This window comes from Magallana gigas, chromosome 9, assembly GCF_963853765.1.
Source record: "Magallana gigas chromosome 9, xbMagGiga1.1, whole genome shotgun sequence".
NCBI lineage: Eukaryota > Metazoa > Mollusca > Bivalvia > Ostreida > Ostreidae > Magallana > Magallana gigas.
In genome coordinates this window covers 41,485,799-41,512,121 of record NC_088861.1, presented here as the reverse complement: position 1 = coordinate 41,512,121, position 26,323 = coordinate 41,485,799, and the positions used below count along the sequence as shown (strand labels likewise).

The window sequence follows — 26,323 nt, the reverse complement described above, 5'->3', positions numbered from 1 at the left end:
ACGGATTTACTTTTCCCTAATTTTCTGGTTAAGCATAATTCAAAGATCAGAAATTTGATAAAATAACAAAAAAATCAATTTAATGTAAAAATGTTCAAACTTTGATCTTTTATTATGGTAGAAAAGGGTAAGCAAACCTAACACAACTATATATATATAAATTTGTTTTAAATAAAGCTTTGAAGATGCAGAGAATTCTGTCTTTTTCCATCATTACGTCAGCCTAAGACTACGATGGGCATTTTTGGTGATGCTGGCTGTTTCAGAAATGGCATAATACATGTACATATAATTTTACGCTACCAGTGCCGGTTAATTTTTAAAGATGAGAAGTTTTAGATTGACACCTACTCGCACCTTATCGACCATTTTATGTCAGAATAAACTATCGCAGAGTTCTCCCTAATGCGTTACCAGACTTTTAGATAACCATGTAGATAAAACACTGCCTAAATACAAAATAGGATATTAATTGCAACAAAACTTTTCGAAGTCGCACATTCATTCACTTCCTTATAGAGATGCTGACTAACGTCGTCCACTGTTGCTCCTTGCATCAAATTTAAGCATAGTTGCATATTTCACCGGTCTCACTTATATCAATCCAGTGTTCAACGAATCTTGCTGCAAAGTAAAGAATGTCATACCTTATCGCGTGTTTTATTTATCTGTTTTTAACTTCAGCCTTTTAATTTTTACATTTTATTTTAGGTTCAATAAATTTGATTCAGCTTAGTAACTAAATTTTGCTTTTTTCAGTTGACGAAGAGAGACAAATAAAGAAGAAAAAACATGACACAAACACAATGTTAAAAAACACTATCCATTTTTATTAAATTCAAACTGATATCAATGCATTAACATAAAAGACACGGTGAAAAATAATTGTATAAACAATGGCCAAACACAAAAGCAAAGGAACATACATATATCATATTTGATGGAACAATCATGAAAACAGCATGTACACAGCACAGTCACTAATTTGCAAAGCACATTTTATTTTCTAACATTTAACAAACTTTATCAATACAAGTTAGGGAAAAACAATGTTATTTGAAAATGTAAACGTAAAATTAATACGACACACTGTCTGGTAGCTATTTTAGACTTATTAATTCCCCGTGAACTGTATTTTCATTACGCTTGGGACATTTGCTAAAAAAATTAGGGGTGGAAATACTCGGGTATCTCCAAGTTTTTTAACAGCCCCATCTAGTTCGAGATAACGAAGTTTGACTGTACAAAGTTTAATAGGAAAATGGTGAAAATTTCACTTTCATTTACATTGATTCATATACAGTAGATGAAAAATGTTGATTTAAATAATCACATAAATAAAATTCAATGCGTTAAAGCTTCTTCAAAATTAACATGTGCAAAAAAAACTAATATAAAATTCACTCTAAAACAAACACTTTAATTAAATATCTTTTTTAGTTTTAAGTAAACGTTTGATAACCCTGGTGATAAGTTAAGCATTAAAATAAGCGAATTTCGGTAGATGTCGGTTCTGGGTGTTGTTTATTACATGTACTTAAAGTAAGTTTATTACAGAACGGGTCTCATAGCTTGGCTGGATGAAAATAGCACAGCTTTATCCTTAGAAATAGGAAACCGGGATTTCTCTTCACTTAGTGTTGTATTTCAAACGATCAAAGTTCCATTTTCTGGTGATTCACTGTGGCTTCTTTTATTACTGAATTTATTAATTTTTAATACAAATCCTGTTATACAGAAACTTCCCAAGGCTGCAATGATTCCTGCTACAGAGGGTAACCACTCCCGTGTACTGTTTTCTCCATTATTTTGTTGATCAAATGGTTTAACAGTGTTCTGTTTGTCAGACACTGTGCCAGTTTTTCTTTGTGGATTGACAATTCTGTTAGTTGATATGGTTACTAAAGTCAAATTGACATTTACGTTTTTTCCAAGTATGTTTATTCCATTTCCATCAGATCTTCTTACTCTGTTTGAACTATAAGTGTTTGTAAAATGAAAGGCATGCATTGAAATACATACGTTTTCTCGAATACACTCTAATCACAATTTGTATTCTAAAAAAATCATTTAATAGCTGTGTTAAATTGTAGCAATGGCAATGCTGTTCAATTGGAAGAAAAACATTGTTTGATATTTTATTGTTAAAACGGTAAATGGCTTTTATACTAAATCAAATTTGTTTTGTTATTTATTTAGTTTTTTTTAAAGATATTTCATCGTAGAAAAAAAAAACAACACTCTTACCTGACAAGAACAGAAAATGATGAAACAATGCATACAATAAGGTACATTCTGAGTTTCTTGTCCATGCTGAAAATTATTTAATCTGGAAAAATGTAATAATTTTAACTATTAACAATATTCATTGCTTAAGATCAAGGTTTACATGTACAAATAACAAGAGCCTGAATGTTTATGTAATCTGGGGTATAAATTATTACATTGATGCTCATAACAAAAAGCTTGGTTCAAATTTGACTATCTTACTTTTATTTTTATCTTGCAAAAGCCTAAATTGTTGTAGACTATTGAAAGAATATGAAAAAATACGATGAATTACATTTAATGTGTTCTGTTAAATATCTCCCGTATTGACACATTGATGTTTATTAAACATTATTCCGAGTGAATTGAACTTGTTATTACTAAAAGAATATACCCCGTGAAGAGTATCTTTGACAAACCTATTTTTATTCAAATAGGCCTGCACTCCACCTATTTATAAAAAACATAATTTTATCAAGAAAATTACGATCAGAGGTATCTACCGCGTAATTTATTTCTGAATTAAAAGTCTGCAATAAAGATCAACTATACATGTTCTTCTTTTGTCTTAAATTTTAAAATTCAAAACGTCTACAAATCATTTTTATATTTATTTGATTTGTGATAAGATTCACTGAACACTTTTGAAGTCAAAATTATTTCAATTTATTGGCTATTATGTTTTATTTTTTCTCTAACAGGGTAAAGCCAAACTATAATCCTTTCCTACCTATAAATAAGTTCATATCATTTTAATTCATATAATTTATTTTGACCTGAAGAAAAGAATGGTTGTCTTTGATAATGATTTATTTTTTGGTGTTGTTGTCGAATAATCACTTTATTTTTAAGTAAACAGTTGCCATAGTGCCTGTGTATGAAAATAATATCAATAAATTGTACAATTAATGCTTAGTAAATTTGTGTATCCGGTTAATTTTTTGGATGTGATTTGATTGAATCACAACTTTTTTTTCAATAATCATTCAAACAAAAATTCAGATCTTCTTTTATAATATAATTTTCTTTCATTTGTTTGCATATTAGCATGCGCTTATCTGAAAATATGTATATCTTCAACGAGTCTCTCGTTTGTTAATATATCTAGTTAATGGTATCAGAGGGGATCAAGTAGTTTATGAGAAGATCTTTGATAAGATTGTGGTTTATAGTCGGTCAGATTTCAGGTGACAAAAAACCTTTAAAGCTTTATTTAAATTTGTGAGTGAAAATACTCATCGAGAATTCGCGGGATAGAATTCAACACAAACATACAGGGACATTTAACACATTTTTAGAAAGGATTAACAAAACCATTGCCATTATTTGACATATTTGATTATTTGAATCTTTTTAAAGAATATGTAAATGAAAATAAAAAAGGCATCAAACATTGCAACATCTTTTTTCTACTATGTTCATATAAAATCCTATTTGTTTAGATTTTTTAAATGTAGAAAACAAAGTTCTTACCTTGGTCCGAATGCAAAAGGAGCAGACGATAAAGAAATTGAAGCACGATTCTAAAAATGAGTGAAAAGAACCGTAAGTGTCCGTTTTCGTTTAACCATTAAATTAAAGAGAAGGTTAATCAAGGAAAATACACATGTACTTCAAGTGCATAGAAATGGTTATGCAACAAAGAGCCATATTAAATTCTAGGTTTATATATATCCTGTGCTTTATTATCCCGCCCATGAATGAAAACCACGCCTACGTTGACATTATTGATATGGCATTCTTTGCCAATCAGTAAGGCCTACGGTACATTGTAATTGTGGGAATCAATAGACATGTTTGAACTGAAAACAGAGGTACATTTCAGAATACAGCATTTTTGTAAATAATAGCATTTATGTAAGATGTGATATGCTATATTTATGCCAGTACCAAAAATAATAGTCTAGTCATAATATAATTTTAATTCTAATTTTTGAGTATTTTTGAGTATTTAGCTTCTTTTGTCTTAAATTTTAAAATTCAAAACGTCTACAAATCATTTTTATATTTATTTGATTTGTGATAAGATTCACTAAACACTTTTGAAGTCAAAATTATTTCAATTTATTGGCTCTTATGTTCTATTTTTTCTCTAACCGGGTAAAGCCAATCTATAATCCTTTCCTAACTATAAATAAGTATGTATCATTTTAATTCATATAATTTATTTTGACCTGAAGAAAAGAATGGTTGTCTTTGAAAATAATCAATTTTTTGGTGTTGTTGTCGAAAAAACACTATAATTTTAAGTAAATAGTTGCCATGGTGCCTGTGTATGAAAATAATATCAATAAATTGTACAATTAATGCTTAGTAATTTTGTCTATCCGGTTAATTTTTTGGATGTGATTTGATTGAATCACAAATTGTTTTTCAATAATCATTGAAACAAAAGTACTATTTTTTTTTTAAATTCAGATCTTCTTTTATAATATAATTTTCTTTAATTTGTTTGCATATTAGCATACACTTATCTGAAAATATGTATATCTTAAACGAGTCTCTCGTTTGTTAATATATCTAGTTAATGGTATCAGAGGGGATCAAGTAGTTTATGAGAAGATCTTTGATAAGATTGTGGTTTATGGTCGGTCAGGTTTCAGTTGACAAAAAACCTTTAAAGCTTTATTTATTATTTGTGAGTGAAAATACTCATCGAGAATTCGTAGGATAGAATTCAACACAAAAAATACAGGGTATTTAACACATTTTTAGAAAGACTTAACAAAACCATTGCCTTTATTTGACATATTTGAATCTTTTTAAAGAATATGTAAATGAAAATAAAAAAGGCATCAAACATTGCAACATCTTTTTTCTACTATGTTTACATGAAATCCTATTTGTTTAGATTTTTTAAATGTGGAAAACAAAGTTCTTACCTTGGTCCGAATGCAAAAGGAGCAGACAATAAAGAAATTGAAGCACGATTCTAAAAATGAGTGAAAAGAACCGTAAGTGTCCGTTTTCGTTTAACCATTAAATTAAAGAGAAGGTTAATCAAGGAAAATACACATGTACTTCAAGTGCATAGAAATGGTTATGCAACAAAGAGCCATATTGATCTCTAGGGTTTATATATATCCTGTGCTTTATTATCCCGCCCATGAATGAAAACCACGCCTACGTTGACATTATTGATATGGCATTCTTTGCCAATCAGTAAGGCCTACGGTACATAGTAATTGTGGGAATCAATAGACATGTTTGAACTGAAAACAGAGGTACATTTCAGAATACAGCATTATTGTAAATAATAGTATTTAGGTAAGATGTGATATGCTATTTTTATGCCAGTACCAAAAATAATAGTCTAGTCATAATATAATTTTAATTCTAATTTTTGAGTATTTTTGAGTATTTAGCTTCTTTTGTCTTAAATTTTAAAATTCAAAACGTCTACAAATCATTTTTATATTTATTTGATTTGTGATAAGATTCACTGAACACTTTTGAATTCAAAATTATTTCAATTTATTGGCTCTTATGTTCTATTTTTTCTCTAACCGGGTAAAGCCAATCTATAATCCTTTCCTAACTATAAATAAGTACGTATCATTTTAATTCATATCATTTATTTTGACCTGAAGAAAAGAATGGTTGTCTTTGAAAATAATCAATTTTTTGGTGTTGTTGTCGAATAATCACTTTATTTTTAAGTAAACAGTTGCCATGGTGCCTGTGTATGAAAATAATATTAATAAATTGTACAATCAATGCTTAGTAAATTTGTCTATCCGGTTAATTTTTTGGATGTGATTTGATTGAATCACAACCTTTTTTTCAATAATCATTCAATCAAAAAGACTAGTTTTTTTTTTTAAATTCAGATCTTCTTTTATAATATAATTTTCTTTAATTTGTTTGCATATAAGCATACACTTATCTGAAAATATGTGTATCTTAAACGAGTTTCTCGTTTGTTAATATATCTAGTTAATGGTATCAGAGTGGATCAAGTAGTTTATGAGAAGATCTTTGATAAGATTGTGGTTAATGGTCGGTCAGGTTTCAGGTGTCAAAAAACCTTTAAAGCTTCATTTAAATTTGTGAGTGAAAATACTCATCGAGAATTCGCGGGATAGAATTCAACACAAAAAATACAGGAATATCTAACACATTTTTAGAAAGGATTAACAAAACCGTTGCCTTTATTTGACATATTGATTATTTGAATCTTTTTAACGAATATGTAAATGTAAATAAAAAAAGCATCAAACATTCCAACATCATCTCTCTACAATGTTCATATAAAATCCTATTTGTTTAGATTTTTTAAATGTGGAAAACAAAGTTCTTACCTTGTTCGACATGCAAAAAGAACAGACGATAAAGAAATTGAAGCACGATTCTAAAAATGAGTGAAAAGAACCGTAAGTGTCCGTTTTTGTTGAACCATTAAATTAAAGAGAAGCTTAATCAAGGAAAATACACACGTAATTCAAGTGCATAGAAATGGTTATGCAACAAAGAGCCATATTGATCTCTAGGGTTATATATAGCTTGGGCTTTATCATCCCGCCCATAAACAGATCGTAAGAACTGCCAATCAAGATGCAAACCACGCCTACATTGACATTATTAATATGGTATTCTCTGCCAATCAGTAAGGCCTCCGGTGCATAGTAATTGTGGGAATCAATAAACTATTTTAAATGAAAAACGGAGGTACATTTCAGAAATATTTGTTTTCGGAATCGAGTTGCACGTTACACAGACACAGTTGTAATCCCAGAATTATAGAAGAAACTGGTAAATAAAAAAACTAAAACGAGGTTCCTGCTCATTTATTTCATTTTTTTTTTGTCAATCTTAACATCATTTTAACGTTATACAAAACACAAAATAATATTATTCACATATAGCTGAAAACGCGTGGAAAAAATAAACGAATTCATGTCAATTTATAACACATGCACAAAATATCGGGGTAATTAATCGAACTAACGCTGAAACAGAAGTTAGAATAGACCCTTCGCTACCTTACAGATTTTAAGTTCTAAGGTTGCGTTTGAGTTTTTTGTTACATTTGTCTTGTTATGATTTCGCCTCTGGTAATTTTTCTCCACTACGTTTAAAAGCGTTGAACGTCCTGCTACAAAGACAAAGGAACACATTTATTTTCGAAAAAAGCATAATAAACTTACAACACATCAAAGTACTGAAAGTACTGAGAGACGGAGGCATCATTGCGGAGGAGATTAATCTAATAATTCCAAGTACCGAAGTACCGACTGGAGTTGATTTCATCGATTGATGTTTATCTTAAAATCAACGATATGTAATTTCGCATGCCAAGTTGTTTCTTATCCGTAATTGAATAACGCATATTTTCATAATATGAATTTTCGGGCTTTTCCGACAATTTTAAGAATTCTAGGAAAACATCATATGAATCATGTTGCGTTTAGAGTATCAATTAAGAGTTTGCATTACTAAATACTACAGGACAGAAACTACTTTGCTAACATATTCATGCTCTTTTATGGAATATGCAAAAACAAATTACAAACAAAAAAGTATTCTGTTACTTAGTACTATACCTAATGATTCACAATATATACTAAAATTTATGCTATATAATCAATAAAAACTTTTGAACAGTGAACTTTTTCATATGAAAAAAATCGTCCATGCTTAAAAACCCCCTAATGTTACATGTAGGTAATACATGCATGATCTCAATCTCGCATATTTGTTGTTCTTTTTTTTTCAGAATGTACGATTCGATTGTAGAGAGTGATCAAATATATTTCTAAGCGTTTCAAAAGGTTATGGAGATGATATATTTATATATAAGAGACGCTACAACTCATTTTGCCCAATTTTGCTCAAAATTACCGTTGATTTAATCATTTCAGGCGGTCCAAAAAGTAAATATTGCTAGCTAAGCCTTTTGATCAACAGCTTTGCGCATCAACTGTAAACATTTCATCGTGACTTTCTGCAAGGGATGAAAGTATTACGAATTTATACAGATTTTACTTGTGGTGTAAACAAAATTTTAGAGATATAAATTTAGAATTTCGGAAAAATATTTAACACGCAATTGCGAGCTTTTTTTGGCTGTAAAAAGATTCAGTCTTTCAGTATATGCACGACTTCTATTCTTTTATCTAACTATGTTTCAAAAGGGAAATATCCAAGATGAGGAGAGTTCTCTGTAACATCTCTTTAAAGCTTAATTTAAAATAATATACCGCAGTAGATCTTGTAATACCCCGTACTTCACTTTTGAAAGAAAATATGTACATTCTGTCAAATGTTTTTACACCTTTTTCACGCGAAACTCTCTTATCAGCTTGCAAAAACACACTGACTTCCCAACTTACTTTGAAATCGACAGCGCTGGCCAGACAATGCAGGATTAATCAAGCTTCACAGCATGTGGCCTGGGTACTCTACCTATGCACAAACTGAATGTGTGGGGGAGGGGGGGGGGTTGCGTTAAAGGGTGTAATCTGGATGTTTAATTTATTTGTTTCACTATCCTTATAGTAGGTTTAGTATGCATGCCAAGTAAAACGAAACTAAAATGTGCCATGCTAAGATCACGGTACTTAATTGGGGGAATACTCAAGTTCACATTGCAGTAGTTCAACCTGTTGAAGGATCGATGCCGGGGGGCGGGAGTGTAGCTTTACATAGAAAGATATATCTCCGCAGGAGATTAATTGATAATTCGCAAGTAATATACGATACAGACTAAGAACCACACCGTGTTTATCCATTGAATCTCATTATTATTCAATATTTCGGTCAACACAAGATGGTTCTTGAGGAATCCTCATTGTTTGACGTCACGGACAGGAAGCTGTATCAAAAGTATAAATAACCACTAAACGATTTCACACCATTGCTATTCTTAAACTCATGCATATTCATACTTACTTGGAATTTGACATATGGACTAAAATTTTCGAGAGAAATTATGTCTATTTATCGCAATATGTATAGTTCTATTTACTGTAATTGCACATAAGATATTTATTTCAATAATGATATTAAAATATGAATCCCAAACGAATATTGCAATTTTTGCCGCTAGGTGGTGTCCGTCAAATCCACTATCGACGTCACATGTGAGCTGACCGGTAGCAATAGAGGAGGCTCATAGAGCCTCCGTCTAATAAACCATGTTTCGCACAAAACATGATAAATTTAGAAAAATAAGCGTTTTTGTTTTATATGTTTGTCCTCGTGTAAACATAAATTTGTTCTATATTTCAAATTAAAAGATAAAAATCTATCAATTTAGGTCATACATTTTATTTCAACCACTATGAATTATTAATGCAGTTATTGTAAACTCCGCAGCTATTAAAAAAACTGTCTACAATTTCAAGATATTGAATGTTTCTCCTATTCCTTGCTTTATACAAATGTCGAAGTCTGGATTAATTTAACAACTGGTGTGTGTTTTCGAGTGCGTATTATGACAAATAAGAAATTGCGTTTGTTTTAATCTAGAGTAATTATCCATGCGTCAAAACATAAAGTCAGACGTTATCAACGTGTTATTACGTTATGTCTGTGTCCGATCTGCTTGGAACCTAAACTATATATCTAACTTAGAAAACAGACTAACGCAATGATTATGTCAGAAAAAAAACAATTTAAAACACAATGTACTGACTACTGTTATCACATAGTAACCTTAAGGAAGGAAAACATCGACTGCGGATTTGAAAAGACACAGATTGCTTCCTTTTTTCCTGCATAAAAATCGTTAAAACCAAAATGATCGTTCTTAAGATTCTTGGAACATTAATTACTAAAATCTATAAACATATCCAAATCCTAACCGAGCTCGGTTCCAGTGCATTAAGGGAGACAAACACACATAGGGAAATAATTTAATCATTTTGTTAAAGTTCTATATAATCGTTATCATATACTGACGTGTATACTTTTAACCCAATGCTATCTCTACCATTATCGTTAGGCTGTAACCTTAAATAACCCAATGCTATCTCTACCATTATCGTTAGGCTGTAACCTTAAAAAACCCAATGCTATCTCTACCATTATCGTTAGTCTGTAACCTTAAATAACCCAATGCTTTCTCTACCATTATCGTTAGGCTGTAACCTTAAATAACCCAATGCTATCTCTACCATTATCGTTAGGCTGTAACCTTAAGTAACCCAATGCTATCTCTACCATTATCGTTAGGCTGTAACCTTAAGTAACCCAATGCTATCTCTACCAAGAGCTGTGTGAGTTTTTTGATCGCACGTTCTGATTGAATCAACACAGAATGACTGAACAAACAAATGGGTGGAAAGGACAAATATCAGGCACGTTTTATACACAAGGTATAAAAATGATATTCGCCACATCTGAATTTCTTTTGTCGCTATCATTATTCACTGATTTATCCAAGTCTCTTTGTCGTTTTAATAATTTTAAAATGCTTGCAAATTTTACTGCGATTCAAAAATTTTCATTTCTGCTCTTTACCATACTTGAATTACTTTTTAATCTGTTAAAGGTTTTACACAAAGTATTTATTTTTTTAGAATGGATACGTGATAGAAAGTAAAAAGTTATTAAACGTGGAGACCAGAGAAGATCTAGAGAACTACAAAGAGCGGTTTGATGACAAGGACAATTTGAAAACAAATTGAATGCAGCTTGAAATTTGTAAAACTAAAATTATCTTCCGATTTGCGTCGAGTATTATTGCATGCCTAGTAAGTTCACATAAGCAATACTGCTCTTACCTACATAATAGCTGATATTGTATTTTGGTTAAGATGATATTGGAATTATCAACCTGAGAATGACATTTTTATTAACAAATTATTTTGTTCGATCAATGTACTCGTCACTAAAGTTATATCTCTGTTTAGGGAAAGTTTCATTAATAAGCATATTCAAAGTTTGTTGTTAAAATCATGAACCCAGATAGCATGACTTTGTTGGGCCAACGTTGGCCCAACAATACCTGTTACATTGGCCCAATGTTGGTAAATAATGTTGGCACAATGTCACATTTGTCATCTGATATTTCCGCAACAGTGGGCAAACGTACGTAATATTTGACCAACACTGGCCCAACGGTGGACCAAGGTATGTAACATATGACCAACACTGGCACAATGTTGGGTCAATGTTGTTCCAATATGGGTGCAACAATACAAATGCAACAATATATCGCAATTTAGATGATGGATTTATTTTGAATCCAGAGTGCACAAATCATGATAAAAATAATCCTTGAAATTAAATGACGGCCGTCCGTTATTTAGCTAGCATATGTTCACATGGTAAATCTACATCCACACTTTTTAAACTTAGTTACTCCAAAATAGAATAAAGTAATAATTCATCCCCTTCTGTTTGTTTTGCTTCATTTATATCTTCAACTGTTCATAGTCATCCAAATAAAACACTGGTTTTCGAAAACATCAAATTTCAAAGTCAGTTGAAAGTTCGTCAAACTGGAAGGGGGCAGCTTGAACATATTCCCTTAAAATAAAAAATACAAATATTCAATATATATATGTGTTTTGATAAATGTAATCGACCAACAAACTAATCAGAAAATTAAAAATGTAATTATCAGACGTTGGATCATTGTAAGGCCGATATCATGTCTCAACCGTAACATTGATTGTAAATTTACAACATTGACCCAATATGTTGGCCCGACGTTGCGTTCCCAACTAACATTGACTCTCAAGTTAGTTGTGTCAAGTGTACATTGGCCCTATGTTGGCCCAACGCTGTGTTCCCAACTAATATTGACGTGTCAAGTGTACATTGGCCCAATGTGTGCCCAACGCTGTGTTCCCAACTAATATTGACTCTCAACTTAGATGTGTCAAGTGTACATTGGCCCAATGTTGGCCCAACGCTGTGTTCCCAACTAATATTGACGTGTCAAGTGTACATTGGCCCAATGTTGGCCCAACGCTGTGTTCCCAACTAATATTGACTCTCAACTTAGATGTGTCAAGTGTACATTGGCCCAATGTTGGCCCAACGTTGCGTTCCCAACTAACATTGACTCTCAAGTTAGTTGTGTCAAGTGTACATTGGCCCAATGTTGGCCCAACGCTGTGTTCCCAACTAATATTGACTCACAAGTTAGTTGTATCAAGCCAACGCCAACCTTACAACCTACAGCCAATAGTTCTATTGCACGTTCGGGATCGCCATCTTGTGGCAGCTAATTATATATGCATGTCAAAGGTCAATCGGGGATAAACTTGTCTACGTAACAAACAAAATGGACGCTTGTTCTATTCAAGAAGTTAAACACCCGGTTCTTTTCGATTGACATTTTGTGATTTGGATATTTTGTACATATATTTCTATACACAATGGATCCTGGTGATCAAAGGTGTTCTTTGGAAGACTTTTCTCATTGGAAAATCGAGGCGTTGCGTTCTTTTTTGAGCCAAAGAGGTTTGTCAATTGGCGGGAATAAACAAGAACTTGTTGCACTCGCGTTTGCAGCTAATACACTTAACATGCCAATAATACCTACAGCTGTAGAAATTGAGAAGTCTAAGTTAGAATGCTACAAGAATTTACTTGAAGTTGGTGATGTTATTTTGCCGGACCCATTCTTAATATTCGACAAATGGGAGGACGAAACACAAGGAATGTCCCATTGGCCACCAGTGTTCATTACCGATGTGACCACTTTTCTAATGAAATACGAAAGCGAGGAGAAGGCTCAGCTGCATTTGAACCAATATAAGATCGGTAAAGCATATGAGTACTATACATCAGAGTGGCTGAAGGAGGTATTTTATCATCCAATATCTACTTCATCTTCCTACTGTTTTCTGCGTGCCAGATGTACTCCATCACAGAGTTTAAATGCAGCAACTCACAGTGCCTGGGTCTGTTTACAGAAAGCTACAGGACATGTTTTAAGTGCCTACTGCTCCTGCACCTCAGGGTTAGTATAAATAATTATATACTAGTAATTAAATCCTTTTTAGTCAAATTCTTTAAAGAGATCTTTATACTATAGTGATAATTTCAACTTGAAATTACTTGTATTTACATCTGAATTATAATTTACTCTCTTCTTATGTGGGTTCCATTATATCCGAGATACTAGTATATTATTTATCGATATTATTATTATGAGACACCAGAACATATTAAAAAAAACTTATATGTCTCAAATATATAGCTGTAGCATTCCTTTGAAACTTTTTGTAAAAAAAAATAATTCAAACTTTATTAACTAAAGAGTTTATAGCTGATTATATGGAATAGTTTAAAGACTTAATATACTGAATGTTACTCTCATATTTTCAACAATTTCAGGTTGGGACAAACTTGCAACCATGTGGCAGGTCTACTTTTCCGCATTGAATCTGCAAACAAATTAGGCCTTACATCTTGCACCTCAGGCACATGCATATGGGTAAAACCATCTGAAAAGAAACTCCAGCCTGCCCAAATAAAGAGCATGAATTTCAAAAAGTCAAGACATGGTAAATCTGGTAGGTATATATATATTTATATATATACATGTATATTCTATTATGCTACATATGGTGCATGAATTTTTCAAGTGAAGTTATTGTATGACTATCATGTTTTACGTATTTATATTTAGTGACCAGACCACTTGTTGGAAAGAGTAAGGCTGACTATGATGTAATGCCTGAAGCAAACATTGACACCGAGGCCTGCATTCAGAAAACTCTTTTGGCCTCTCTGAAGGATGCAATTCCAAATGCTTGTGTATTCAAAGGTATATTAAATTAGGAATTTTATTACATGTATAATTATTTTATATTTCTTGATTCATAATCTAACAAATAGAGGGCAACTGGAACTTAGAATGATTTTAAATTAGATAAAAAGGTCTAAAGAAATAAAAAAAGATACTTGTACTAGAGAAAACTTCTGTTATTTATCACTAATGAAATATATTGTTCTTGGGTCTTCTGTTGATTAATGTTCTTCATTTTATGATAGGAATGCACACTACTGATGACCAGGATACCACACAGTTACCTGTACCAGTGAATCAGAAAGAAACAGCTGATGTTATGGCTTTTGATGTTTCAAACTATTATATTGACAATATGGTTACAAACAATGTAGAACATGTCACAGAGACTGAGGTTCAAGCCATTAACAACCTCACCATGGGTCAATCATCCAACCCCAATTGGACAGAGATGAGAAAAGGACGGATTACGGCATCGAATTTCTATGCTGTCCATACAAAAGTGGAAAGTTATAAGAGAAACGCTGCACACTGTGACATAAAGCCTTTGCTCTCACGTATAATGGGATATAAACATGTTTATCCGAATGTGATGTCTTTAAAGTATGGACGAGAAATGGAACCCATTGCTAAAATTGAGTTTATGAAAATGTACAGAAAAAAACACAAAGATGTATCATTTCATGAATGTGGTATATTTTTAGATGTTGATCACCCCTATTTAGCAGCTTCCCCCGATTTATTGGTATCATGTTCTTGCTGTGGTGAGGGTTTAGTAGAATTTAAATGTCCTCTCATTCCAAAATGTTCTACATGTTTTTCTTTTTGCAAATGTAATTTGCCAAGTTGTTTACAAAACACTGAATCACTTACATTGAAACACGGGGCATATTATGGTCAAATTCAGGGCCAGATTGAACTTACAAAGCGAAAATGGTGTATACTGTACATATATACATGCAATGGACCATTTTATGAAAATATTGTATTTGACCAGCATTTTTATTCAGAAATGTCATCCAACCTTGAATTTTTCTATCATTCATTTGTTTTACCAGAGATTCATTCTAGGTCTTTGCAACATCTTTTGACCCAAGAAAGTTTAAATGTTCATACACCAGAGCCAATGGAAATTGACAACAAGGTACATGTAGATGGGGAGACATATTTTTGTCCTGAATGTAATATGGTTGTTATGAATGAAGTGACCAAGCTTAAAGAGCGTAGCATATATTGTGATGTGTGCAAACTTTGGTATCATTTTCATTGTGTTGGAATAACTGACAAGTATGTCAAAAGTTTGACATCATGGCATTGTAAAAAATGCATTCAATCTTCTTCTTAAGCTTCTCTCAATAAATGATCTGAAGCAAATAAACCCGGTACTTATATATGTACATGTACATTTTATGTACATCATATATATTCTAATTGTTACCATTGATATTCATAGTATGTTCATTGTATGTACTATATTTCATTGCATGACTTTGAAAATAATAAATTGTTTACATTTTCTTTTCATTTTATTTCATATATTAATTTAATTTACATTCTCTTCGAATATTAAATGCATTTCATAACATGTTATAACAAAATGCCAAAACGAAATATACTCAGAAGAGTTATTAGTACCAGACAATATAGGGATAGACTACTCGGGCAAAAGCTATTGTAAGTTTTCTCAGTACTTTGGAAGAGGTGGATACATGTTACACACCCCACTAACTATTCTTACAATATCATCAAGGTGTTGGCACAATGTAAGGGGAATTTCAAACTTCAATATGCGAAAGTACTTCATTCTTCTAATAGCCTGCTCTACAAAAATCCTTCTATTAGCTATTTCTTTTGTTTTCCTAACATCATTAGCTGGCATTTGACTGACCCCATGTTTGCCTAGGGGGGGGGGGGTCAATAGAGTAGCATGAAGAAGGGTGAAATCTTGCAATAGATTACTAAAACCTTTGTCGGCCATAATACAATCAAAAGGCTCTATAAGATCCATAAACCCCGAGTGAAGTGTGATATGCTTATCACTGGTCCTCCCACCCCAGCATTCTGAAACAAAGTTTATCATACCTGATGGGTTTATGCTTAATAAAAATTTTGCAGTGTGATGATGTTTGTAATCGCTCCAACACTGGTTTTGGTACACTAAATTTTGGGGTTTTTCTATAAATACCTCCGAACAATCAATAATGTGCCTTACTTGTGAGTATTTGGTAGTTCTGAAAGAAGGGGGTAGGTTATGTCTGACTACATCTTTTTGAGCATTGAATACTAAACAGCTCAGATACCTTTTCAACAATTTCACCCATGTTGTGAAAATTCTTGACACATATGATAGAGATATCTGAAATCTGTCAGCAAGATCCTCATCTAAAAGACCAAGTCTGATTTTCATGAATGTAAGAAGCATTTCCTCCTTTGGATTTAATTTTCTACAAGCCCTATTTTTCTGAAATTTTTTATGTTTAAGAGTAGTGCAATGATAGGATGGGCCCTTCCAATATCTAACATTTTTAAGAGATGGTTGTATTGCATTGTAGACTGCATTAAAAGCAGACTTGGTAGGGATTCCTGTATAGAATTTAACTTTCCTATCATTGACCAACAAACTCAACATGTCACGCGATTTGAGCTGATTTTGAACATTGACTGAAGTTTTCTTTTTAAGATCATTTAACTCTAAAGTGAGACTTCTTATTTGATCTTTAAACTTTCTTATCTCTTCTTCCTTGTACAAACATGTATCACAGTATTCCAAATAATCATGGTCAATCAAATGACTTTTAACATTGTTTGTCACATCAGAATCACTGTGACAGTCATTGGATGTAGATTTCCTTTTCTTAGTAGGAATTTCTAAACATCTGTCCTTTGGTGGCTGCCTCCCAACAACAACTCTGTCCATGTGTCCCATATGCAGTGTTGGGTAAGGATTCTTTGGGGTAGGTCCAAGATCCACAAAATGATTAGAACATATTCTGGAATCGTTATTTGGAAGCCAAAGTTCTCCACTTTGACTTTGGCGGTTTATGTTTCTAATCCAGATATTTCTGGCGTATTTGTCTTGGGATTCTGTGGGAAATGTTAATAATTTGAAGGGAGGATCACATGTACATCTCCCAGTTCCAAAATTACAGGAATGTATTACACATAATTGTGATCTCCATTTTTTTAACTTGTTGTCACCATTGTAGCAACCATTGACACAACAATGTCTTCCCGGCATATTTGTCAACAAATTTTCACAAACAACAAACTGTTCAAAGAAAACTTCCACACAAAAAAAGAATAGAAAACTGAAAACTGTTATAATGGGTTTCTTACCACCATAAGCTCTAATACTCTGCAAACAAATGAGAATCAGTAATAACAGTCTAAATTCTTACCTTGATTAATATACTGTATTTTAAAGAACTTGGGTAATCTCTGATATTTTTTGTTAATTACGCCCCCTCCTTTTCACAGAAAAGACAGGCTGGCATTTCTGATTATAATCATAATTTAAATTGCGATAGTTTTTTTATTATATTATTATATATATTAGAAGATACATTGGTAATTTAATTCAGTAGAAAAGCGTTTCTTGTGAGCTGTTAAAAAATAGGTTGTTGATCTCGGATTATGTAATCAGATGGATACGGTATTTTGTCAGCAGCATGATAAAGATTTAAATTAAGAATATTCTTGAATGAAACTCAAGTAGATTTTGTTATGATCGTAATCCGCACACTTAAAACTTACCAATACAATATATTCAAACATAAGTATACCGTTGACATTGATTTATTGAGTATTTCTTATTATACTTCTTGATAAGCCTAGCGTATTTTCCACTGTTTACTAGAGCGGGAGAACCCGGATGTAAAATTTATCCCCGATTGACCTTTGACACAACGTGACGTCGGAGAGTGCAATAGGACTATGTTGGCCTAACAAAGTCATGCTATCTGGGAAGACCCAAAAATTGGATTTTTTTTCAATCGTTATGCATCATTTTTTTTACCTAGCTCTAAGATTGACTTGAAAATGCCACAATGTATTTCAAAACCACTTCATTATTTTCTCCCCCTCTTTGCTCAGTCTTCGTATTTCAAATGCAGCACGTGTTGGGTTAAAAGGATATGATAAAGATTAGAATCAAATACGAGGAAATGCAATCAAATACAGACCCTTGATAAAATGACGCCTTAATCGCTTTTAAGGTATTCGAAAGTCGTGTAAATATTTAAATAATTTATTCTGAGAGCGATTTTACTTTCATTACAAACTGGGCAAATGAGATATGCAATACTAAATATATATGGTTAAAATAAAAGAGTATATATAGAATATCATGTGCTGAGTTAAAGCAAATAAAAGGTTTTTACTTGTAAATACCATATATTTCAACAAATAATGGAATTGAATTTGCAATATGCGGAAATGATCTTTATGCAAATTAGATATAGAATACCATTAAATGACTATAGAAAACGATCATAAATAAACGTTTAATATAAACGTTCTTCTGTTGTATGATTATAAACCATAAAGAATTAAGAATTTATTATGAAAACAGTTAAGTAAACTACATCTGACATGTCTTTGATCGATAATTATTAAGATCAACTTGACCTAAAAATTGTTTGCTGTGAAAAAGTAAAAAATTGTAAGAAGTATGGAACATATCAGGTGGGAACTCTGAACCTTAATGTATAAACAAATCATGTCGTAAGGCGTAATTTGACCTTAAACCAGCTGCACTTTAATTCACTTCACAAATAAATTGTAACGGTCAGGGTGTTTCTGAATGAGTACTAGAGAATAAACCATCGTTTCATCTCATTAACTTTATGAAGTGTCACTTGATGAAATGAAGCTTAAGAAGTATTTATCTCCAATTATTTAGATGTTAAACTTAATAAGACGTCTATATTGCAAATAAGATCAATATTTTTTTTCACATATCAGCTCATTAGTCAGAGAAATCACTGAATACATATTGATCATTAATAGTAAGCCAATTTTAAATGATTGTATGTGCAGGTATTGATATGTAGGCCTTAACTTGTTTAAGATTTGCTATTACATTAAAAATTTTTTTTTTTTAATCGACTGTAAAATTTACTTTAAAATGCTTTTATTGTTTCATATGATGAAATTGTTTCAGTATATACAATTTAAACAGTGGATTTTTACTATGATTTACTTTTATCCAATCAATAATTATATAAACTACATTTTACCATGTAACCATGTACTTTCATGAGATGTTTTTAAATAGAATAATTGCCTTTAGAATATTTTATCAAATAATTTATGTTTTTATTTGTTTGATACTTTTCAGACAAGAGTAAGTAATTCTCACAATCACATTAATAACAGGGTTTTTTTTTTAACGTTAAGGTTAATTATATAACTACTCTTATTTATCAAATACAATGATTGTGATAAGAAACGAAGAGTTGCCTCTCTTGTGGATAATATAGAATTTTGTTAAATAAATTTCATTTGGTATGCACGTGTGGGGTACACATGCTGCTCCTTTTATCAAGATAAATATATGTAATAAATAAAAATCATAGAGGTATTGTTTTTCTTTTTGTTAAATATGTCATTCCCATGTTATAGACTGCCATATAATTACATATTACCACCAACAATAAAATGTAAAATTCATTTGCTCGATGACAATGATGGAGTTGTATATTTTGCTTAAACATGTTCATTGTAAAACGATAAAGGTACACAGTTTTATTGTTTTTACAAGGAATGCTTGGTACTTGCCAATTTTGAATCTTAAATTGTGAGAAATTGGCCGGTCATATCCACTGTTGGACTTCTTGACACTCTTAAGGTCAAGATCTAGTAAATGATTCCAGACTTTTTGGTACTAGAACCATTGTGACGTCATAATTGATTTGATGAATTATTTCCCCGTATTTTACGGCTTTAAAAGAATTATGTAGAGAATCAAACAATATTTTGACATTCTATATTTAATCACGGTAAAACTTATCCCGGCACCTTTATTCTTTTTGACATCATTTTAAAGAGGAGGTCAAGAGCTTGTATAATGCCGGAGATGGAGAGACTGTGGGCATTCTAGATAAATTTCATTAGTCAAAATTGGACAAAACTCTGATATTTGTTACTTTTATCCTTCATATTTCATAGAAAATGATTGTTTAAAACATGATATTTCATTGTGTGTACCAAAAATTTAAGCCCCAGTTCACCCTATGAAACAAAGATATTGTTATTAAGCATCATTAAAGAGTTTATACCGAGCTCAGCGAGAGGCGGGCGAAGCCCGCCTCGCGAAGCGAGGATTAATGGTAACACGTATATATAAGAAAATCAGTGAAAAATGAAAGTTGAATCATGGTACTTAAAGGCCAAAAAATATTTCTTCCAGCCCTGGGCGCCGCCATATTGGCAGCCATTTTGTTTGTAAACAGTTAGTTCGATCATTGATTGACTGCTACTTATCGATGTGTATTGTCCCTAAACTCGATGAAAATTTTTTAGTGTTTCAATAAAAGGTAATCTAAGTTAAGAGAAATAAAAGAGGACACCAGATAAGTTTCAATAGTGCTTCAATCAAAAAACACGACAAGTTCTATGTCTTATCAAATTATCAGATGGAAAATAAAAACATTAACGTACGTCAAGGAACTGATCCTTTAGATACTTGATAAAATATTTAATTTGAAAAAAAATCGGAATCACGTAACTCTCTTCGGCTATTTCCGAAGACAAAACTTGAACGTTTTACGTCTGAAATATGACGTCATAATGTAGACTGAGCACGCGACGTTTAGTTTAGCTTTGACGAATGATTCGAGTAGGCAACCATGCAGGCGGATCCTACTGTGTGCGTTTTAAACAGATTTTATTGTACAAAAGTGTTAAATCTGCGCTCGGTCCAACGGTCACACCGTTTACATATTATCTTGAATTTCATAAACCTTGAGGCACCTTTCATTTCCTAGATCTTGACCTTAAGGTCAAGATCTAGGAAATGATTTCAGAGTGTCTTTGTGGTAATATTACCGTAATGACGTCATAATTGATTAGCTAAATCCTTTTCCCGTACTTTACAGCTATAAAGGAATTATTTAGCAACTGAAACAGTTTCTTGACACGCTATATTAAATCATGTAAAAAGTAATCCCGATCCCTTTATTCAATTTGACATCATTTTAAAGGGGAGTTTAATAACTTGTTTGATGCTTATTTTGGTGAGGCTGTATGCATTTTTGATATATATTTCATTAGTGAGAAATAGACAAACATCCAAGATTTGTTACTTATATACTCATTTTTCATGGGAATTGAGAAGTAAAAACATGATATTTGATTGTGTTTACCAAAAATTAAAGCCCCTGTACACCCTTTTTAACAGAGCTATAGTTATGAAGCACCATTGAAAGAACTTATATCTTGAATTTCATAAACCTGTAGGCACTTTTCATTGCCCTTAGATAGATTATAATAGAAAAATAAGAAAAGTAAAAACATGATATTTGATTGTGTTTACCAAAAATTAAAGCCCCTGTACACCCTTTTTAACAGAGCTATAGTTATGAAGCACCATTGAAAGAACTTATATCTTGAATTTCATAAACCTGTAGGCACTTTTCATTGCCCTTAGATAGATTATAATAGAAACACAGAATTTGACATTTGCTACAGATATACAACCTAAAATTGCCACGAAAGTCACATGGAAATACACGTGAAATTCTGCGTGTAATGTATTTTGGTCAATAACAATCGGCCATTAACGCCCCTAATCAATTTTCAAGCAAATCTCAGACAAAAGATTTACAATGGCAAAACTTTTTGAAATTAAAACACTTCTCAAAATATCTGGTTTCATAACTTGTAAAATTTGCGCTTATTTCAAAACAAAAAATGGTCTGATTATTGGAACAAATAACACACTGCAGCGGTTGTAGACATAACTAATGTAGACTTTACTAATGGAGTTTCGTAACTGTTCCCACAATATAGTCATACAACTAAGCAAATAGACAAATGAGATGCTTAATTGATGTATTCACTTCCTCAAAATAACTTTTCTAATTTCTTTTTTTTTAAGTTTCCTTCTTCAATTTTATTTTCAGTATATATACCACAGAATGTGAATTAGATTAAATGTGCGCTAATGCCGTCTTTTATATTCTATCGTATTTACTGATTTCTTAATCTTTCCAAAAAACTGAAATGACATTAATGATACTTAATAGAACTATATCAATATTATTATTCACACCATCATGTACGAGGGCTGTGCGAAATGCAATTGTATTGTGGCAGAGCGCGATAACGCTTTGCATGATTTCGTAGAAACCCTGCGTCAGGAATTAGGCTTGTTCGTCTACTTCATGAAAATGCTCCATCACATACATCTGAGTTTGTGAAGCAACTTTGAAGTCAGAGAAGGATACCGTATTGTCACAGCCACTGTACCCTTCAGGTCTCGCCTCATGTGACCTTTTTTTCCCTTTTCCAAAATTGCAAGGCCCGAATGCTTTTGAGACATCGTACAATACACGTCACATATCGGACAACCCTCATACTTCTTGATCCCTGGGATTTTGTAGTTCGATCAAACTAGGTTTTTAGTAAACATGATAATTGTCTAATGGATCGAAATGTTCAAAATTGACGGTTTAGCTTGAAAAATCAGATGCTAAATAAATATACTTTCAAACCGTTTTTCTTTATTTTGAAAAATAGCTGAATCCATACATCATTTTTTGAGAACCAATCCTGTAGATTTAATTTCCGCTGTCTTTTTATATTAAGTTTCATGTATAAATTTTAATATTTTCACTAGCGAGCTTCTTTACTTGAAAATTTCAGACTTTATATTTAATAATAAAAGTATATTGAATGCATTGCTAAAAAAGATATAAATTTACCATTTTAGGCAAAACAATATGTAATTCCTTCCGATTCACTGTTAACTGTTAATTACAAACTATATAATATGACATTATTTAACCTCGTGTACTTAAATTGATTTTTTATGCTTCTTCTAGTAACATTGCCGTGATTAATATAACAAAGAGTGGTTGATAAACAATATTTGTTCGATGCTGAAGTGGCTTTAAATGAGTGAAAATTGGTTATGTGACCAAATCAATGATTTAAGTAATAAAGAATTATTCTTTGGGTACTGTGAGATGATCACATACGTTCGGGAGTGATCAAATCTAACAATGAGGTTTTAAATGAATGAAAATTGGTTAGATAACCAGATCAATGCTTCAGTTATAAAAGCTGACTTCTCACTGTCCCACAATCATTGTCAATTACTCCGTTCTGCACAACACGTGTTGATAAAGATGGGAGGAATCATACGACTGGTAGCGGTGCTCAAAATTCTGAAATATACTTGTAAGTTATGTCTTTACTGTAAAATTTTACTATTGCAAATAGTATATATATATATATATTTAACAAAAAAGGGGGATTTTTAGTTGATGAAGTAGCCACGTGGTGCTTTAAGGCTCGTTATCACTTGAATTTTAAATAAATGTTAGAATTTAAAGAATATTCCTATAAGATATGTTACCTAGGATTTTTAGAATTTCTTTTTTACCTATTCGTATATTTAATAATAAGCAAATAATTAAATAAAAAAAATTAACAACAAAAATATCGAACTTCTACTTAGTTTCTTTTTTACTTAGGTTATACTTCTCTAACAATTTTTTTTCTTACGCATTTGTTTTATTCATTCTTTACCCAGTCATGTATTTGTTTAATCTTATGTCAAAAGTATAGAGTAACTAGAGCTATTGAACCCTGCAACAATTTTTCTGAAGGTCTGTACTAATCAAAACGAAAATATTCCTCAAATCCATTCAATCATTTAAATTTTCAATGAAACATATTTAAATTTTGGTAAAAATGATTAATTAAGATCCATAAAATCTACGCTACCTTAAATCAATCACTTCTACATCTGTCCTGTAGGTGTGCTGGCCAATGAATACTCGCTCCGTAGTCAGCTATTTGACCCTTCCAGGCACCACCCCCGTGTCTTACCCCGTACATCCTCCCAGCCTGTAATCATCTCTCTGACATGGACAACAGGAAACGTAGCAGGCCTGGTAAATAAATAAATTTTCATCGTTAAGAAAATTGTATAATTGAGTAACAATGTAGAGATTCGGGATTAATTTAAAGAAACATTCTGCATGTCATTTTTTCAGGATGAAATTGATGGAAAGTTCACTCTTTTGGGCTCGTTAGAACTGGTGAGTACTTTATACACGACTCAAATAAAAAAAATAGTACTGATAGTTAATCTTAAACATATGTCTGGATAAACAGTTGATTGACCACCTCTAGAAAATTCTTTTCCGCCAAATAAATTCTACCTCTAAAATATCTACTTTGATAAAAATAAACATATAGTTCAGTTGGTATTGCAGAAGCCTTTTTTTTTTACAGAAATGGAAAGACGATCTGCTGTCGTGGGACCCCGACCAATACAATGTGTCCTCCATTGTTGTGTCTGGACAGGATATCTGGACGCCAGATATCTACCTCGGCAACAAGTAAGTAATGCTTAAACGCTTTAAGGTCTCATTTGAAGACGTTTTGTTGAATGTATTACGTATATCAAAACGATAATTATCAAATGGGAAAAATTTTAGTTTAAAAAAAACAATATACGGTGAATCTTTGTGGTTTCAGAATTGGTTCTGATTTTCTCGCTTCTGGTGTACAGAAAGACTTGGCAAGAATTGACCACACTGGTCACGTGACTATCATCCATGCCGGGGAGCTTTCGGTCTTCTGCTCTATGGACCCCACCGACTTTCCTTTCGACACCCAGAACTGCATGATACTATTCGCGCTCAAAGTCTACTCCGCTTCAGAAGTACGGCTCGTGTTTTCAGACGACCCTATCCGATCCGTATCTGGCGGTCCGCTGACCCTAGACCATCCTATCTGGACCATCACCGGATTCAACACCGTGGCCTATCAATATGCCCCGTTAGCCTTCATCAAGTTTTGTTTGTACAGGAAACCTCTGTATTATTCGTTCACAATGCTTGGGCCCTCTGTCCTGCTGAACTGTTTGACTATCTTTGCGTTCCTTATTCCCCATGATCAGGGAGAGAAGCTGTCGTGTGGAATGACAGTCTTCCTGGCCTTTGTGGTCTTTCTGGTACAAGTTGGAGACGTGATCCCGACAAACTCCAATGCAGTTCCGATGTTAGGTAAGATAATGAATGACTTTTTTTTTTTAATCCAAGAGGATATACAATGATTGCATGATTTGATTAATTATACCGCTATTTTTTAACTCGCCCGTGCTTTATTTATTTTCAGGCAAATATTATTTGTTTTCCATCGTTGGCAGTGCAGTCATGGTAATCCACACGATTGTCCATTCTTTCATTATCGCCAAAAAGACAAACACTAGCACTAGTGAGACTAGGATTGAACCTTTCAGCTACAAACTCGAAAAACATTGCGACATGGGACTGATTGGAGAAACTACAACATCTAAAAACTGTTCTTTTAGAAAGTTTAGATTTGTTGGTGATCTTCTGAAACGATATGGACTAAAGATTTTTAATGTACTTTGCTTCTTGTCTTCTTTACTCATGGTTTCCATCGCATTTGCTGTTTTAGTGACAACAAATAGTTCATGTATTTCCTGTAACATTAAAGACAATTTTTTTTGCATGTGCAAAATGTTTGAGTATTTTTTTCTATAGTGCACCCTGGTCACTGTCACTTTCCGGTACCGCTAAATTAAATGTGTGCAGTATTTGTATAAAACGTCATATTAAATGTTTTTCTTACCGTGAGATTTCAGTCAAATTTGAATGCGTCGGCCTGATTTAATATTATGTGATTCTGAGACAATCATGTTGAATATAATAAAATAACAAATTTAAAATGGTAATTTTGACTTTTACTAAATATCCTTAAAAGATCTGACAGTGTCAGTCTTGAATTGGACGGTATTACGTGGTTTTCTAGCAGACTTACTCTGAAGACCTTGAACACATGTTTCATCGTTATTTGTTCAAATAATTAACGCTCTATTTGTTAGTATTCAATAGAATTCGAGAAAAAAATCCGATTTTTGCTTTCAAAGGAAGGTACTTTTTGCTGACAAATTACCGGGACTTACCAGTCTGGATAACGTTGAAAGCAATTTACCCTTACGAATACAGCAACTATTTCACTACGTTAGTTTAAAATTAGAGTAAAATTCCACAAACCTTGGTAACGCCGGATAAAAATGTTTTCTTTTGGGGTTTTTTTTTTCATTTTTCATGGGTTTTTTTTTCAGATATTCATGCATAACAA

General features: G+C 32.3%; 2 protein-coding genes and 1 long non-coding RNA gene across 7 annotated transcripts in view; 1 reads left to right on the top strand and 2 right to left on the bottom strand.

Annotated features, from left to right (window-relative positions):
* The window catches only part of LOC105340035 (BLOC-1-related complex subunit 5), a 122,547-nt gene that overhangs the window by 80,035 nt on the left and 16,189 nt on the right, over positions 1 to 26,323 (bottom strand). The gene's annotated exons all lie outside the window — the stretch shown is intronic.
* On the bottom strand, positions 828 to 3,893 carry LOC136271349 (uncharacterized). Its single transcript, XR_010709283.1, has 3 exons — positions 3,742 to 3,893; positions 2,248 to 2,329; positions 828 to 1,978 (listed from the first exon to the last, which is right to left on the bottom strand). It is a non-coding gene; the product is annotated as an uncharacterized lncRNA (long non-coding RNA).
* Positions 2,209 to 25,841, top strand: LOC117686623 (acetylcholine receptor subunit beta). 5 transcript variants are annotated; one of them, XM_066071220.1, is made up of 10 exons: positions 2,209 to 2,288; positions 3,726 to 3,813; positions 5,120 to 5,222; positions 6,539 to 6,641; positions 10,791 to 10,964; positions 23,963 to 24,099; positions 24,202 to 24,246; positions 24,443 to 24,549; positions 24,689 to 25,218; positions 25,331 to 25,841. In XM_066071220.1, the coding sequence occupies exons 5-10, from the start codon at positions 10,958 to 10,960 to the stop codon at positions 25,720 to 25,722; spliced, it is 1,218 nt and encodes a 405-aa protein (XP_065927292.1). In that variant the 5' UTR covers positions 2,209 to 2,288; positions 3,726 to 3,813; positions 5,120 to 5,222; positions 6,539 to 6,641; positions 10,791 to 10,957; the 3' UTR covers positions 25,723 to 25,841. The 5 variants fall into 5 exon arrangements, with proteins under 5 accessions (XP_065927292.1, XP_065927291.1, XP_065927288.1 ...); XM_066071219.1 differs by lacking the exon at positions 10,791 to 10,964; XM_066071216.1 differs by lacking the exons at positions 23,963 to 24,099; positions 24,202 to 24,246; positions 24,443 to 24,549; positions 24,689 to 25,218; positions 25,331 to 25,841 and adding exons at positions 13,564 to 13,742; positions 13,859 to 13,996; positions 14,224 to 15,459 and having other exon boundaries at positions 10,791 to 13,186.

Coding starts and splice junctions, on each gene's coding strand:
- LOC117686623 (XM_066071216.1), top strand. CDS start 12,600: ATGGATCCTGGTGATCAAAGGTGTTCTTTGGAAGACTTTTCTCATTGG. Junction 13,187..13,563: donor TACTGCTCCTGCACCTCAGG/GTTAGTATAAAT, acceptor CAACAATTTCAG/GTTGGGACAAACTTGCAACC. Junction 13,997..14,223: donor AAATGCTTGTGTATTCAAAG/GTATATTAAATT, acceptor ATTTTATGATAG/GAATGCACACTACTGATGAC.